Source organism: Agelaius phoeniceus, chromosome 7, assembly GCF_051311805.1.
Source record: "Agelaius phoeniceus isolate bAgePho1 chromosome 7, bAgePho1.hap1, whole genome shotgun sequence".
NCBI lineage: Eukaryota > Metazoa > Chordata > Aves > Passeriformes > Icteridae > Agelaius > Agelaius phoeniceus.
The window spans coordinates 46,113,420-46,129,291 of record NC_135271.1 but is presented as its reverse complement, the minus strand read 5'-3'; the positions used below and the strand labels follow the sequence as shown (position 1 = coordinate 46,129,291).

Genomic DNA, 15,872 nt, shown 5'->3' with positions numbered 1-15,872 from the left:
GATTTGACAACACAATTTTCTTGTAAAATCTCATGAAAATAAGTTTTAAAACTTTAGAAATTAAATAACCCATTTTTGATGTACATTATGGTTAAACATCAAAAATAATGTAAAAATAAATTGGTCTTCTTAGTATTTTTTTCAGATTTTTATACAATACATACCATGGGGACAGCAAAGCTCTTATGATTTACCATGTATACCCCAGGAAAAGAGGGTTGAAGCTGTTTGTAAACCCTGAATTCTGGAGTTTATGCCTTTCATATCATTGTGGTGGAAAAAATAGAAAATGCTGGCGTTTCTGAGGTTTTCTTCAGATGAGAAGTCTGTTGGCAGTGCAAAACACCTTCATTTCTGATTTGTTGTGGCATCACTTATTGATCTGTATTTTAGACAAGATCAGGTAGGAGGGAAATGCAAGCCTTTCATCTTTTCACTACTCTATCTTAAACATAATTCAAAGGAGGATGCTTTCATTTTAGTCAAGACGGATGAATCATAAAACTTCCCTGGATTAAAGAGCTATTCACATCTTATCTTTCCTATAAAATGAGGAAAAATAAAAAGAAAAACTTGTGAAAATAACACACATGAAGTCCACTTGCTTGAAAAGCTGCTGTCAGTTCACTGGAACTCACCCTAAATCTGTCCACTAAACTTTTAAGCTGTGTAGAATCTGTTCTTCAGGACAGATTCTGGAGAATCTCACAAGCAGTTTTTGTGAGAATGAAGACATGATTTTTTTCTTAGTATCTCCTGTTTTTCATCTGTTATGCCATGCAGTAAGTTAATTTATATATTTTTTATGAAATGTATATATTTTGTACAGTTTTATTCTCAATACATTATATTTTTCAAATTTTGAAATCGGCCTTTATCTGAGCAACACTGAAGGAAGCAGGTAATCTACCCTACTGTGCAAAACCATGATTAACTGCTTCAATCCATTGCATTATTTAATGCATTTATGCTTTAAAAATACAGTTTCAAGGCCAGTAATCCAGTTTCTGTATTTTTACTGTGCAATGGCTCCTGCTGAGCAGAACCTCTTGGCAATGCCACAGGTCCTTCCAACACCTTTGTCTGCAGCCAGGTTTGATTACAACTGCTGCTCAAGAGGGTTGAACTGAATTCCTTTTAAGAATTCCTTTATGTCTTAGACCCTAATACCAAAATACAGCCTTTCTCTGGAGTTTAGTGAGGTATTAAATCCTCGTTACAGTTTTCAGGAGGTCAGTTCAAAGAAAAGATCTGGTTCTCTCTCCCAGCCCTAAACCGCCTGGTGGCTTTGAAACTGCAAACAGCTCCTGTGAGCTGCCTTCTCTTTGAGGCTTTAGAGATTGCAGACTGTGGAAATATCCAGCTTAACACACAGAATAAGAGCAAAAATCATAATAAAGGTCTTTCCACACTGCTGGGAGCTGGGGGAAGAGTGATTGAATCCAGAAGTAGGCAGTGGTGTTATTTTGTGGGGAGAGAAGCTGAGCGCAGAGCTGTTGGATGTGAAAATAAATCCCCAGACTCAGCAGGATGCAGATGGAAACTCTCCTTTTGTACCAGTCTGGGGTGAGTGGGTGATAGGGACAGAAGTTCCTAAATCTCCCTTTCCTCAAGGGTAGCAAAAGTTGCTAAGAACAAGGGGAAAGAGAGAGGTTCACAGGCACTGACTGCAAAGGGACCTACCTGGCAGATTTCAAACAAAAAATTGCTTAGTGAGAACCACCCTCTCCCCTCCAGTACTTTATCTTTTGGAAAGGGAAAAACAAACAAGACTCTGAGAGCTTCACTCATGGCTTACACCACAAGGGATTGTTTTGCAAAGAAATTCAATCCCTGCAGTTCTTGGATATCTTTTGAAATTCAAAGCAAAATAATGCTTGGATCTGATCTGATGGGTGGAAGGGAATGTGGGGATGATGAGGACAGGCAGTAAGTTCCAAAAGTAACACTGCAGAAGTGTGGATTTACAGATGTTCACGTGGGATTTACTGAGGAGGGACAAGATGTGTAACAAGACAGAATATACACTATAGAATGAAACAAGAATAAATAAGGAGTAAATGAAATCCACATTAGAAAGAATATACACTGAAGATTTATAGAAATATTTTTTTTAACATCATAAAATGAATAACGATGTTTAAATAAAAGCAGATATTACCAAAGAACAGAACACCTATTGCTGTGACTTTGTGTGAGACCAGTGAGCACTGTACTCACTGAAATATTCTTTTCTCTTTAATCAGACCTGCTGATGAAGTGGCATTTGTCAAATCCTTTTATTTATGCCATTTTTTCCACCATTTAGACATCTGGAACTGCTTAGTGAAAAACTGAGAACTCCATTAAGTGAAATGTTGATTTAAAGTGCTGCATGTCAATGCAGTGTTCAAACATTGATGCATTCCTTTGAAAACAAGCAGATTACATTGGGGTGAGAGCTCCTGATGTGGTAACACAGGTTTTTTTTCACATGTGCCTAAATTTCAGAGTTCCTGTGCTTTAAGGTTTCACTGCACTGGATTTATTGTCAGGTTGGTTATAACTTCTTTGAGTGGCACCCACTTCTCAGATTTTATAACTTCTTTGAGTGGCACCCACTTCTCAGATTTTGTCCTATTTTATAGACTCTTATATGAAAAGCATCTTACAGTTTCATGTGTCCTCATGAGTTCTGCAGGTTTTTCTGGCCTTAATTCTTTTTGAAATTCCAGTAATCTGGATAGAGATAATTTGCATAAATTGTATTTCATTTTATGACTTAGGCATGAAAAATGTTGCAATAATGATACTTGGAATTAAACAGAGGCTGTGAGGCTGGGGTAATTAATTTTCTTTAATGATGTGAACCGTTGGAACAGCAGGATAAAATAGACTAATAATTGGGAATATATGATAGTTATGAAAATCAAAACAAAACCAATTTATTACATATCCTAAAACAAGCAGGTAAGAACATTAAAAACTACATTAAAACCAAAAAGATAAAAATGAAATATACGGCCTGTTAATCCTTTAAACTCTCCTCACTTTGTTTTCAGAACCTGCTGATCGACCTCCTCTTCTTCTGATCGCAAGCCCTGAGGCAATGGAGGTCCTGTACCTGAATGGCAGCAGGATGTCTGCCTGGAGCCCTGTGAAGGGATCTGCTCTGGTCACCCTGGACTACAGCTCCAGAGAGGACACCCTGTGCTGGCTGGAGTCCCGAGACCTCTCCAGCCAGCTCAAGTGCTCCAAGATCTCCACAGCCGGCACCTTTCCGGAGGAGTGGACAGTGAACGTAGCCCAGAACCTTCACAGTGAGTGTTTGGCTCAGCAGTGGTGTCTGTCCTGGCAAACAGGAGCCTGCAGAAGTGGTTTTGGTCTTGCAGCTAAACAGTCTTGGGGCATTAAATATTGCAGCTCACACTGATGTGGTTTTAGGGTTTTCACTCATATATTCAGCCTGAGCTGCGGTTTGTGTCTATGCAAAGGTTTTTAAGATGTGTGGTTTTATAGATTATTGCTGGCTGGGGGGTCTGTGTACAAATCAGGACAGGACTGCTGGGAACGTGCCTTGAGCTGTTTTATTTTCCAGCATCAGTCTCATCCCATGGTTATGACAATGGGAAGATGCCAGCAGCTCACATCCCAGGCAGCAGACCAAGAACTTAATGTTACAACTTACTTTAACCACAGTCCTGGGCAAAATGTGCTTTGTTTTGAACTCTGTGTGTGTGTTCTGTCATGATGTCTGCACCATCAGAGTGGACCTCAGCCTTCCACCCTGTGTTCCTGTCCCTCTGTTCCCTGCATGTCCAGGGAATTCCTGACCCTGTGCTGGCCAGACCTGCAGCACTGCATCTGTTTGCAAAATCAAGGCCCTGGGATGGGTTTGAAATGAAAACAGTGCTGGAATTAATGAGCTGCTCATTTTTCCATCATGCCAGCACACACCAGCTTGTGGTATCTAATATTCTTCTCAAACTTCATGGTAATCATTCAATCTTATTTAGATGAGGAATAATAATTCCCTTGGACATGAGCTGACTGTAGAGACTTGCTTTGACTTTTTCTTTGATTTTGATTTGGGAAGTAGTGCTTAGGGACTTCAGTAAAACAACTTTGCTGGGAGCTCTGACTGACACACTCTCACAGATGTAGCTGTGGGAGTGTTTTTCCCAAGCACACACATCCACAGACACTTCTGTTGTGTTGCTCAGTGGAGCTGCATCAATCCCCACGGTCTGGGCATGTCTCCTCAGAGGAAGGAACAGCATGAGACTTGCTTTTGTTCAGCTAATTAGGATCTTCTAAACACCCCTGGAGTTATTCCTGCCAGGACATGGCAGGGATCTCATGTTGCTCTGCCTGGTATATTTGTCAGATAATCTTGTGGCTGCTGCAAAATTGAGTTTTAATTTTAAATTCTCCTTTTCCTTTGCTCCACCTTCTGTTACCTGTCAGGTAATTTCTGCTGTTTCTCTTCATCATACAGCACTACCCCTGATGAGGGAAATTAATTTTGTTACTCTGTCAAGGAAAATGTTTTCCAGTGTAATTGCATTCTCTGCCAGCTCAAGCCAAATAAATGGTCAGGGCCATGGGGTGATTCACATAAAATTGTATATTCTGTTCTTCATGGGAAGCTTTCTTTTGTGTTTGTGTGAAATTGGTTATTCCTAAAAATACTAGGAGAAAAAAAAAAAAAAAACATAAAAGGCTTTCTTAGCAGTGTTTGTGAAATTTATCTTTTTTATTCCAATCTTCTAATCATTTTGTTAGTGGAAAAAAAAAATCTGCATTTGACACAAAAAGTGCTAGAAAAGTCAGCTATACAAAGTGATTGGGACTGCTTGAAGTAGATTTATTCAAAGTGTTTTCTTCAGTGAAGGCAAGTAAGTCTTGTAGTTGGGAACAAAGAATAAAGATCATCTTTAAAGATGAAAGTCTCCATCTAGGAAAGCAGGGACTATGAAAATGACTTCGTTTTCATGATGGGTCATACAACACCAGCTCCAGGTACTGAACATAAGCTTTGGATTCACAAAAGAAAGAAACTAGAGGACTCTAATTTCCTACCATTCACCCTCAGAAGAGTCCAATGTGACTTCACTTAGGAGAGGATGAGTCCCAGATGGATGGAATCAGATCCTTTGAAGCACTGGGAGCTTGGTCTGTGCCTCACTCTGTAAAGGGAGAAAGGCTGAGGAGAGGCTGAGCCTGCCCTTGTGGGTGTATTTTGCTCTGGAGAACAGGTACAGCTCCAGAGATGCTCCCTCATGCTGAGTAATTAGATGTCGGGTCTGTCTGTCTGTCTGTGCCCCGACACGGGTACGGTGGTTCTTGGGTGGCACGCAATGCAAAGGACGAGTCTGGACTCTTCAGCTTTCCGATCTTCAGATTGTTTATTATTTCTTATCTACACAATTTTCTGTCTGCCCAACAGAGGTCTGATCTGCAAGGCAGCCAAGGGCACTCTTGACCACCCACAGGGCGGTCATGTCTTTTTATACTAAAATCTACGTACATAATATTTACCTTTATTTCCCAATGCTTTTCACCCATGTTGGCAAGTGCACCTTCACCATAAACCAATCCCCAAGTACCAACATCATCACAGGAGATGGAAGACAAGAAGAAGAAAGAAGAAGGACGAGACACGCCCTGATCCCTCCATCTTGTCTCCATAACCCCCCTGTAGCAAAAACCTTAAAGTTTATATTTCACCCTCTAAATGTGTCCCTTTTACACCCTTCACTCTAAAGTGATTCTCATGTCCTCAAACTGCTGTCACTTCTGTGGATGGATCAAAATCAAGCCACCAAGCACTCTTGGCAACATTCCAGGATTTCCGAGACCCCCCAAGGGTTCTCCTGGCATCTCTGGACATCGGGAACGATGTGCTGAGATCTCACAATTAGATTAATTTCACTCTTAATATTTATCATCTCAGGGCTTGTTTGGTAGTTTTGTCTCCTCACATAAGGAGAGCTTTCTGCAGGCACAGCAGTATCAGCACAGGCATTTTGGTCTCAGCCAAGGCCAGGCATTGCCACGTGGTTTCACCTTTGTCTTTTTAAGACCAAGAAGTTTTTGGGAGAGTTTTTTTTGGGAAGCTGGAAATTTTCCTCTTGAGAAAGATTTATGCAGACAGTGCTGGAGCCAAATGGGCTTTCAGAAGTGATTCTCCTGTCTGGGAGGCTGCTGCAACCTCTGTCCATGGTAACAGGGTGCTCCTTGACACCTCACAGCCCACTTCAGTGAGTACAGTGAGACTTTCAGGAACAATCATTTATTTAAATTGATATCTCTAGGCCCAAAGTAACAAAAATTCCTTCTAATGGTATGAATGTGGAAAATCTCCCAATTTTCTGCCCTTTCAAAGCCATGATGTGCAATCTTACATTAATGCTTTGGTGTGTGGGAGCTGAGAGGTGGCCAGAGCAGCATCCTCTGGATGCAAGAATCCCCTTCTTCCTCATTTTTGGAGGCATTTTGTCTTTATCATTACAAGCACCAAGCACCTTTCATGCTCTACAAACCAGCACCAGGCAGCACAATCTGGGTTTTAGCTGCTATTCTTCTGCAGAATATAACAAAATCTCTTCTGGGATGATGCTTCAATGATGATGCATGATATTTTCTGCTTGGCTGATGTTTGATTCAGCTTTTCTTGGCACTCAGTTATCTCAGCACACCACAAGCAATGCTGCAGTGCCTGTGTTCAGCTTTGCCACCTGTGCTTTGTGCCCACAGCTGATCACACCTCACCTGGGAAGGGGCACAGGCTTTTCTCTTGGCAGCTGTGTTTGGACAGGACTGCTCTGGATTAAGAGAAACATCTTGTTTCTTCTGTAGTAATTCAGTTTTTACCTGCCAAGGTTGGGAGCAGTGCATGGTTTGGAGGGCCTGGAGTCTCTGGAGGGAGAGGGATTTGCCTCTCTGCTTGTGGGACCCAGAACCTTCTGCTTGACCTGCTGGGCACAATCCAGGCTGGCTTTTTGGATCTCCCACTTTTTGGATGTGAGTGAAGAACATCAGACAGCGAGCCCAGGGAATTTGGCCACAATCCAGGAGTGTCTGTTTGGGTACATTACTGTTTCCTTCCCTGATTTTGGTCCCTCTTAATGCTCCTCCACCTCCTGAGCTAAACCACTTCTCAGCAGTGATTATCCATAAACACTGCTGTGTTCAGAGTAGCTGCAGTAATTTCCCTTGGCAATGATGAGGCTCAGTGACTGAAGGAAACCCCAAGCACTGGAGATGGTGTTCCTGTCAGAAATTCCTGTGAATTGCCATGAATATTCATGGCAAATCAGAGCAAAGTTTGGCTTACTCTGCAGGAGCAAAACTGTGAAGATCTGGGGGAAAGTGTTTATTCCTACATAGTCTGCCCCAAACTTGGCTCCAGACAGGCACTAAGAGCTGTCACACAGTTGTAGGATGTGGGTTTGCTTTTCCTCCTGTGACAGACAGCCCATGTGCCTTGAGGATGCACAGAAAGGAGATGGTTTCATGTCAAAGGTGATTTATACCTCACATGGTTTCTTAGTAGTGTTCAGAGCACATGAATCAGTCATGGGGCCCAAATGGGAGGTGAGAAGAGTGTCCTAAGGGAGTTTCACAGAATAATTTTCCTGAATGTGGACTTCTCAAGCTCTGGCTGATCTTGCTTTGCTGTCTTTGCATTTCTGAGAAGACAGGTCAAATGCTGGTTTTGGGATAATGGACTTTCTTTCTTTGTCCAAAAGTGGGCTTTCTTGCTCTTTGGCTTTAATGTTATTTTTTTTTTTCTTTTTTTTTTTAATAGTGTCAACATCTCCTTCTTAAGTGCTCTAGACAGAGCCAAAAGTCAATATACATAACTAGGATAATTTTCTCATTCACTGTTTATTCAGCTATAATTTCCCATCTCCTTTCACTGTCCAGCCAGTCAGTCTCCTAAGGTCCTGCTGTTCTTCAAAACAGACCATCCTCTTTGCTGTTTTGGAAATCTCATTTTCATTGGGCCTCATCACCTTGTTGTTCATGTCCCCTCCCAGGTGGCTCATGAGTGTTGTCTCACACAGGTTCCAGCACAGGCTGTTGCTCTGGACCTTGGTGATGCTCCACAGAGAACCAGGATTGATCCACTTGGGTCATCCTTGGTCCATCTCTGTCCTGTATGTCAGGCTACATCTTCCCTGAGTCTTCTTCATGTTTTCCTCAGTGTCTGTTGGGATTTTTGTGTTTCCCTGTTTACATTTTGTTTTAATTTCCATACGCTCTCAGACATTTTAAGCCCAAATTTTTGTTTTTTGGATGTTCATACTCCATTATATGGGAAATGCAGTCTTTGCAACTGTTTTATTCCTCATTCTGGTGTCCCTGGACTTACAGAACTTTTGATCCAGGATTTGATACAGCCTCAATAAGGTGCTTTCCAGGCACAGTATGGACTTTTATTTAGTACAGGAAATGGTGCTATCTGATAATTGTCCTTTTTCAGATAGTTTTTCTGTCCCCTGTAATGCCAAGACTCCTTTAGGGACTTAGGCCTGTACAGAATCTTCCTTTATTCAGTGTGCTCCTCTCTTTAGCTCCTTGTCTCTGCTGATTTTTGGTTCTGCACAGCCTTTTTGATGATTATCAGGGTTAGTGGAAGGATAAGGGTAGTTCATCCCTTCATTCAACCTTTCTGCTCCAGCAAACACAATCACTTGGGCATCATCCTTTGTGGTGTGTACTGCAAATTGATTATCCTTTTTGTGTGAATAATATTCATATAATCAGGTCTGTTCCTCAATTCTCAAATGGTGTTTGCACAAAAGATATAATCTGTGTAGCTGGAACCCTAAGAAGGCTTTTCTTCTCTTAGGGGGTTCCAAATATTAGTTGTGAAGGATCTGTCTGGTTTTTCTGCATCTTTTGGGTACAGACTTCTCTATCTGGCTTGGGAATTGTTCTACTGCTTTGAGTATTGTCACCACAACATTGTGTTGTGTCACTTTGAGGCACAAGCTCCCATGGCAGACAGCCTGACTTGGTGGCATTTCCCTCCAAAGCTTGGTGATCTGCACTTAATCCTTTTTGACACCAGAGCTATTTATTAACTGATGGTTAATTGCCACAAATGGATTTTTGTAGTTGTTCAGAGATGTGATGTTACTATTTTTCAAGCTTTGTTAGTCATCCAGCTTCCACAATTGATCTTGCATTGACATTGGTCAAAAACCTGTGTCTGTCTTCTGTTCCTACTGATATCTATTCTTCTTTATTTACTCTTCAGTAATTGTGTCCTGGACAGTTACACCTCAGACTGAGTACAGAAAATAAAAAGCCTTATCTCAATGGCATTTCTCAGTGCAAATTTTTGATTGCTTTTGTTTTGTTTTGCATTTTTCCCCTTCTCTAAACTCTTAGGCTCTGCCTGGATCAGTCTACTGAATGCTCTCTCTGCAAAATGATCAAAAATTATCCATGTTGAATTGTCATATTCCCTTTTCCCTGCTTTATCAATTTCTTAGCCCACCACTTTTGGACTTTCTTCTTAATTCCAGATTTGTTGTTGTCCTAAAGTGGGACATGACTGGATCTTTTTATGTCTTCCTTACATCCCAACCCATCTTGGGTAGAAAGCTCCTGCACCAGGGAGGAAATACAAGAGCAAGCAAGCAAACTCCCACAGCAGCAGAAGGGTTTTGTTAAGAAAATAGGACTTTATTCTCAAAGTAGCAGCAACCACGTGAATTTATTTTTATCAGTCAGAATTCTGAGGGACTCTTTGTCTCTGTCAAATTGAATTATTATGCTGCTTGTAAAACAGTAGCATTTTGATTTTGTTAACAAGGTTTTTAAGGTGGAATAAAAAAATTGTGAGGACTATAGTGATGTAATGTGTAGATAACTAGCTTTCTGCTAATGTAAATCACAATTTTGTAGTGAATATTTTACAAAAACACTTACACCTTCATATACAATAGTAGTGAAGTGTTGGTTAAACAAAAACCATATTCACAAGTAGTTTATTTTTCCTGAAATGTGCCATTAATTATTGCATGTTTTATGGGATTAGATTCACATTTTCCCACAAAACTTTGACATCCACATGCACCATGTTGGCTTCATTTTGTTCTTTACTTGGTAGCCACTGAAACTGTTCTTGGAATTATCCCCCATTTCCTCAGTATTCCCAGGAGCTTGTCTTCTGCCTTTCTTCCAATGAGGAGAGATATAGGAGATAAATAAGAGACAAACACTTTTAAGCTGCCCATTTCAGTGAAGTTGTTTATGGACTTGAGCCTTCAAATGCGCTCTTGGAAACTTTCTTAATGGCATAAAAGAAATTATTAATATTTCAGTATACTTCAGTGTGCTAGTTACATATGCATAACTTTTTTTGCTTTCTACTGGTACTTTATTATTGTCTCTATAGATTTCATATCTGTTATGATTTAGCCAGTGGTTGTCTTCTTGAGTGGTAAAATATCTTTTTAAATGCAACTCACAGACATTGCTAACCAAGTTTGCTTCATTTAGACTAATTGACAGGAAATTTTCCATACAGATATTTACTTATTAATGCAAATATTTAATTGAGATTTCATAAAAAAAAAACCTAAAATACTCCTCTGAAGTCAAGTGAAGAAGTCAAGAATTCTTGGTTTTGGATTCTCTTTTTTCTTTTTCTTAATGCACTTCGGATTTTGTCATTAAATGAGTTCTTCTGCCTCCTAAAGATTTTTTTTCCTGAGGCACAGGAAAATTTAAAAAGTCTGTGTCTTCTTTGAAAGTACTTTTGCCTTTATAGGCACAAAGGAGGCATAAAAACTATAAACTCCAAAATATGGTTTGTTTACATCCAACATCATAACTAGAACCATGTTTAGATATAAAAAACAAAGCACTTGAGCAATTGCAGACCAAAGTCCATCCCAGAGAGGGATTTATCAGTAGCCAAAGCCATGAGGGAACAGTATTTTGTTAGCAAGGATGCTGAGCAGGGTCAGGAATTCTCTGCACAGAGATCTGAGTGTGCAGGGAAGTGACCCTCAGGGGATGGCACAGCTGAACCACACATTCCACCTGCTGCAAATCTTGGGGAAGCAGCAGGAAAATATATATTAAAAAAATAAATAAATAAAGATCTGTTTGTATGTCTTATGCAATGAAAAGATTCATAGACTAAAATCACAAATATGCAACTCCTGATCAAACTTGTGGCCCCTGGAAATTGCTGTTTTGAAACTCAGGTTTTGATCTGATGCTTTGTTCTGCTGCAGGGAAAAGGGTAAATAGAGAGCATGCCTTTCAGGAAGGAATAACAATGAATAACTGCATTAATGGAACTAAATCTGAAAGACAAGCTACGCATGTGATGAAATTAAAATCAGCTGCTACAGCACCCTAAGCTCCTGCCTAATCTGCTTTCTGTACCCACAGCAGCCTGGGCTTTTCTGTGCTGGACTGGAGTCTGTGGCAGAGACACACCAAAACGTTTGTATGTGTCAGAATAAAGGGTTTGTTCTTTCCTCATCACTTTATCAGGAGCCCTTACAAAAAGATGAATTGCATATTTTGCAAAGTTGTGATTATTAGTTAGATTGTGATGGACAGTACAAATTAAAACCACCCTCTGATTGTGGGGATTTAATAAAGGATTGCTTTTTTCAGTTTTTAACTCCTTTGACTGGCAGAAGCAATGAATAGCTCAACAAATAATATCTCCAGGTCATAGAAATATTGTTTTCATTCTCAATACCTAAAATTGTGTGTTTCTACTTGGAATGAAACAAATTTATTTAGAACTTTCTTGTTACTTCAGCTCTGGAGTAGAACTTGAAATGCATCATGGAATAAATGAAATGTAACACCAAAGTTTGTGTTTTTCACTATTTGTCAGTTGAGTTTGATATAATAAAATCTTCGTTTTTCTTACACATTTTTAATAGTTGAGTGAAGCATGTTTCTAAAACTGACAAATTGCATGCAACAAATGTTCTATCTGAAGCAGATCACTTTTGCTAAAGGAAAAGGCAAAATCTGATTTTCTTTGTCCTGGGGAAAAAAAAAAATAAGTGTTGGGACCATTGTATGGCATGAAATGATAAGGACAGGACATGCAAAGGGGCAGTTTGCTTGCATAAAATTGATGCCCTGAGTGTTATCAGCATGTCACCCAGCAGCTGCCACTCTGTGTGCTGGGCCAGGCATTCACTGTGACAGTTCTGAGCTGGGGACAAAGTTTGGGTTCTCTGTGCATGTGTAATTCCATAGCATTTCTGTCACACTGTGTAAGCAAAAATAATGAGCTGACTGAGGAGTGTGTGGGGATCTGTGCCACAAATGACAGTTCAGGGCATTCTGCTCTTTTTGGTAATTTTGGCCTTGTCTTGAATGTCATTTATTGCTCTTTTACTTAAATGCATTATCACACTTTTGAATTTTGGGGAGTTTTTTCTATTGCTATATATAGGGAGATAAGTGTAATGTGTTATAAAAGATTTTCCCTGTGCATATACTGAAAATATGTACTTTCCTTTTAAGACTCTTCAGAGGTGGTATTGTTTTGTCACTGAGTCTGTAGAACTGCTTGCAGAATTCAGATTTGTTTTAAACAGTCACAACCCCTGCATTACCTTCAGAAACAAACCCACTGGGAAAAGACAACTCAAGTTAAGATGAAATAATAGAAAATGTAATTTATGACAGGCTGTGAATGCACTGTGATCAGAGCAGAGCTGCTGGAGGGTCTGAGGAGCACCTGGGGCTGTGCCCCTGCTCCACTCAGGGTCACACCATGGCCTGGGCTGCCTTTGGGATCCCTCAGCACAGAACTGAGCTCACATCAGGGCAGGCAAAACTTTCATGGGTAGAAATTATTGCTAGGAGGAATCCAAGGGGACCTGGAGGAGGGTGCAGTGCAGATTTGTGTCTCTCCTCTGCTCTTTGCATGGGTTGAGACAATTGGTTTTTACTGTTGACATGAAAGGAGCAGTGATGTAGGAAGAAAGGCAACATGCTGTGTTTTGTCCTTTCCCCTCTAAATGTAGAATATGTCAAGGGAAATATAGGAAAGTTTTTAATGGAAAGAGTGATAAAGCTCTAGGCTGGCTGCCCAGAGGAGGTGGTGGAGTCCCCATCCCTGGGTGTGTTTAACAAAGCCTGGATGTGGCACTGGGGGCCAGGGTTTAGCTGAGGGGCTGGGGTATGGATTGGATCCTGAAGATCTCTTCCAACCTGGTCATTCTGTGAATAACAGAGAATGAGACAGTGTGAGGTTTAAAACCTCAAATGCTGGGGGATGCACAAGGTGGGAGAGGTTGGCGCAAGGTACCCGGAGCTTCAGGGGTTGTGAAGAGGTGGGATGGGATTATGGGCTCACATCTTCCTGGGGTGGGCACTTTTGGGAAGGGCTGGAAGCCTTCTGAAAGCAAAGGTCAGGCTCTGACATAAAAGCACATTGAGTTGGAGTCATATTTCTGGAAGCACTGGCTGTGTGAGTGATTTATGAGACTTTTAATGGGATCTATGGTGCCATTCTGGTTCAAGATAATGCTCAGGTAAACCAATAACAGCACTATTGGGGTGATGAGAGAAATAAATAAACAACAACAAAAAAAGCAGTGGCCCAATGTCTGGTTGAAAATGGATAGAAAAGTAATTTATGTATAAATCAAAAGCCATGTTTTATTTTTATTTCTTATATTACTGGAAATAAGTTCACAATGATTTTTTTTTATTATTTTAAAGTGCAGTAACAATGTCAATATTTTAAGTCTGGACAGTTGTCTGTCTTGTTGGTGAGGTCACATATAATGAATAACAGTCTTCTCCTCAAAGGTTACTATTCTTATATTGAAAATATGTAATAAATGGGTGAAAAAAAGAAAAGGACAGAGAGGGAGAAAGGGAGGATGAGGTAATGTTTACATGGGATACATTTATTATTGTCTGTTGGCAGCATTGGTAGGCAGGAAGGGTTTTATTTGTTTGTTTTTCTCAGATGACTTTTGTAGGTGCTGAGCAGTGGTTTCAGAGTTTTGCAGGAGTGCCAGCCTGCTGATGGTGTGATGATCCCTCTGCTAGGGGGAAAGGAAAAGATGAAGAAAAATCTCAATGTCCTTAATAAAAGAAGACTTTTTTTTCTTTCCTTAGCAACCCTAAAAAAGAGGCTTTTTTATCTAGTAAAGTACATGATAGGGTTTTATTTCCAAAATACTGTGTGAAGAAATGAGGTGTATGTTTACTAACAGTGCAGGTCGTATTTTTTAATATTGAGAATATTTTTAGATTGTCTAAGTTGTAATTCTCAAGCTGGATTTGAAATGGACTCAGTATGCAGATTTTAATTATATTAAAAGCAAGTTCTATTTATTTTAGCAATAAAGTCGGGTATTTTTGGTTGGGTGGTTGTTTTTTTTTGGTTGGTTGGGTTGTTTTTGGGGTTTTTTTGTTGGGTTTTTTTCTGTTTTTTTTTTCATGGTTTGAGATGAAGACAAAGACTTTTGTGCCCAATGTGAAGTCTCTGTACAACAAAATTAAATACCCTATGGTCAGTGTTAGCTTCTGATTAAAAGTGAGTGTAATAATGTCCTTTGGGAATGGTTTACACCAGTGGGTCATTGCATGTCCTGCATTTCATATTGTCTAGACCATGCATTGCTAACAGCAACTAGAGTGGGCAGCAGATGAAATTATCCTACAGAATTATGGCCTGCATGGTACCTGCAAGCACCTACAGCATGTCTGGGTCCTGTGAATCGAGAGTTTTCTGAAAAATGTTGCATTCTACAAAAAAAGTGCAGAGTGAGTTTCCTTTCCTGGGTTGCCATTTTTTAAGAGTTGCCAGGCATAATTCACTCCTCAATTATTCCCCAAAAAGCATTTCTCAAAGCACTATTGCTTACCTCTGGCATTAAACTGTTCAGACTTTCTCTGGAAATCATTTCCAATTAATACTTTGCATTGTGAAAGCAACTCCATATATTTATTGGCATCTCTTTGCATGGCAATCATCCGCTGCTTAGCCTGACAGTGGAAAAAAAAAGTGTTTTAAGTGGTTTTATTGTTGTGTGATGATGGTTTATGGGGCTCATAAGCCATGCAGGGGGCAGTCCCAGGGAGGTGGGAGGTGGTTGGAGGAAGGGAATGTCACAGCCTGGAGCAGCCAGGCCGTGTCCCCACAGCAGCTCTCCGAGGCCACGTGCCTGAAGGGACGCCTGTTGCAGCTGAATTATGCTTTAATTTTAACAGTGGGTGACTTAACTGCTTGGAAGTAAATAACTGGGTTTGATTTACAGTCTCGCTAGATTTATAAGAAGCTGTTGAATGTGCAGCTAAAAAGAAAAAAAAAAAAAATAAGGCTGTTATAGCTATGTACCTCTATAAATCTGTCTTTATTGTTCAGCATGTACGTGGGCCACTGGGACCCCATTACAGGTTTGCAATCGCTGGGCAATGTGTTTGAGACTCAGCAATGCAGAAATTAGGAATGTTATGGTTTTCAAGCCATTCTTACTTATTTCTGACATGAGATTGATGTCAGAAAATTCACCCTCTGTAAAAAATCTTAACAGTCAGGATTAAAAGATAGGGCCACTCACAAGGCCCTTATTTAATTGTTTCACACTTTCTCCTTGCTCCTTTAACCCGTTGGCATCACAGCCAGCTCTGTGATGCAGGGCCCAGTAACAGAAATTCCATTCATCTTACTCATTCCAGAAGCTCAATGCATTTCCTGATAGAATCATTCTACAACAAAAGGAAAAGAAGAAATATGCTTAAGAATGCTTGAGAATTTCGAGCCAGATTTTGCTACCCTGCTGTAAAATTCCTGGGAAAGGCACAGAGATATCTGGGGCATCATCACATTTCCACTGAGTGCTGTGTAAGGGAATTTGTTAGAGGAG

General features: G+C 40.2%; 1 protein-coding gene across 5 annotated transcripts in view; it reads left to right on the top strand.

Moving 5' to 3' along the window:
• The window catches only part of LRP1B (LDL receptor related protein 1B), a 638,345-nt gene that overhangs the window by 346,717 nt on the left and 275,756 nt on the right, over positions 1-15,872 (top strand). For all 5 annotated transcript variants that reach the window (XM_077181744.1, XM_077181743.1, XM_077181742.1 and 2 more), the window contains exon 6: positions 3,042-3,299. In XM_077181744.1, coding sequence (XP_077037859.1) covers positions 3,042-3,299 — 258 coding nt within the window. The remainder of the gene's footprint in view (positions 1-3,041; positions 3,300-15,872) is intronic.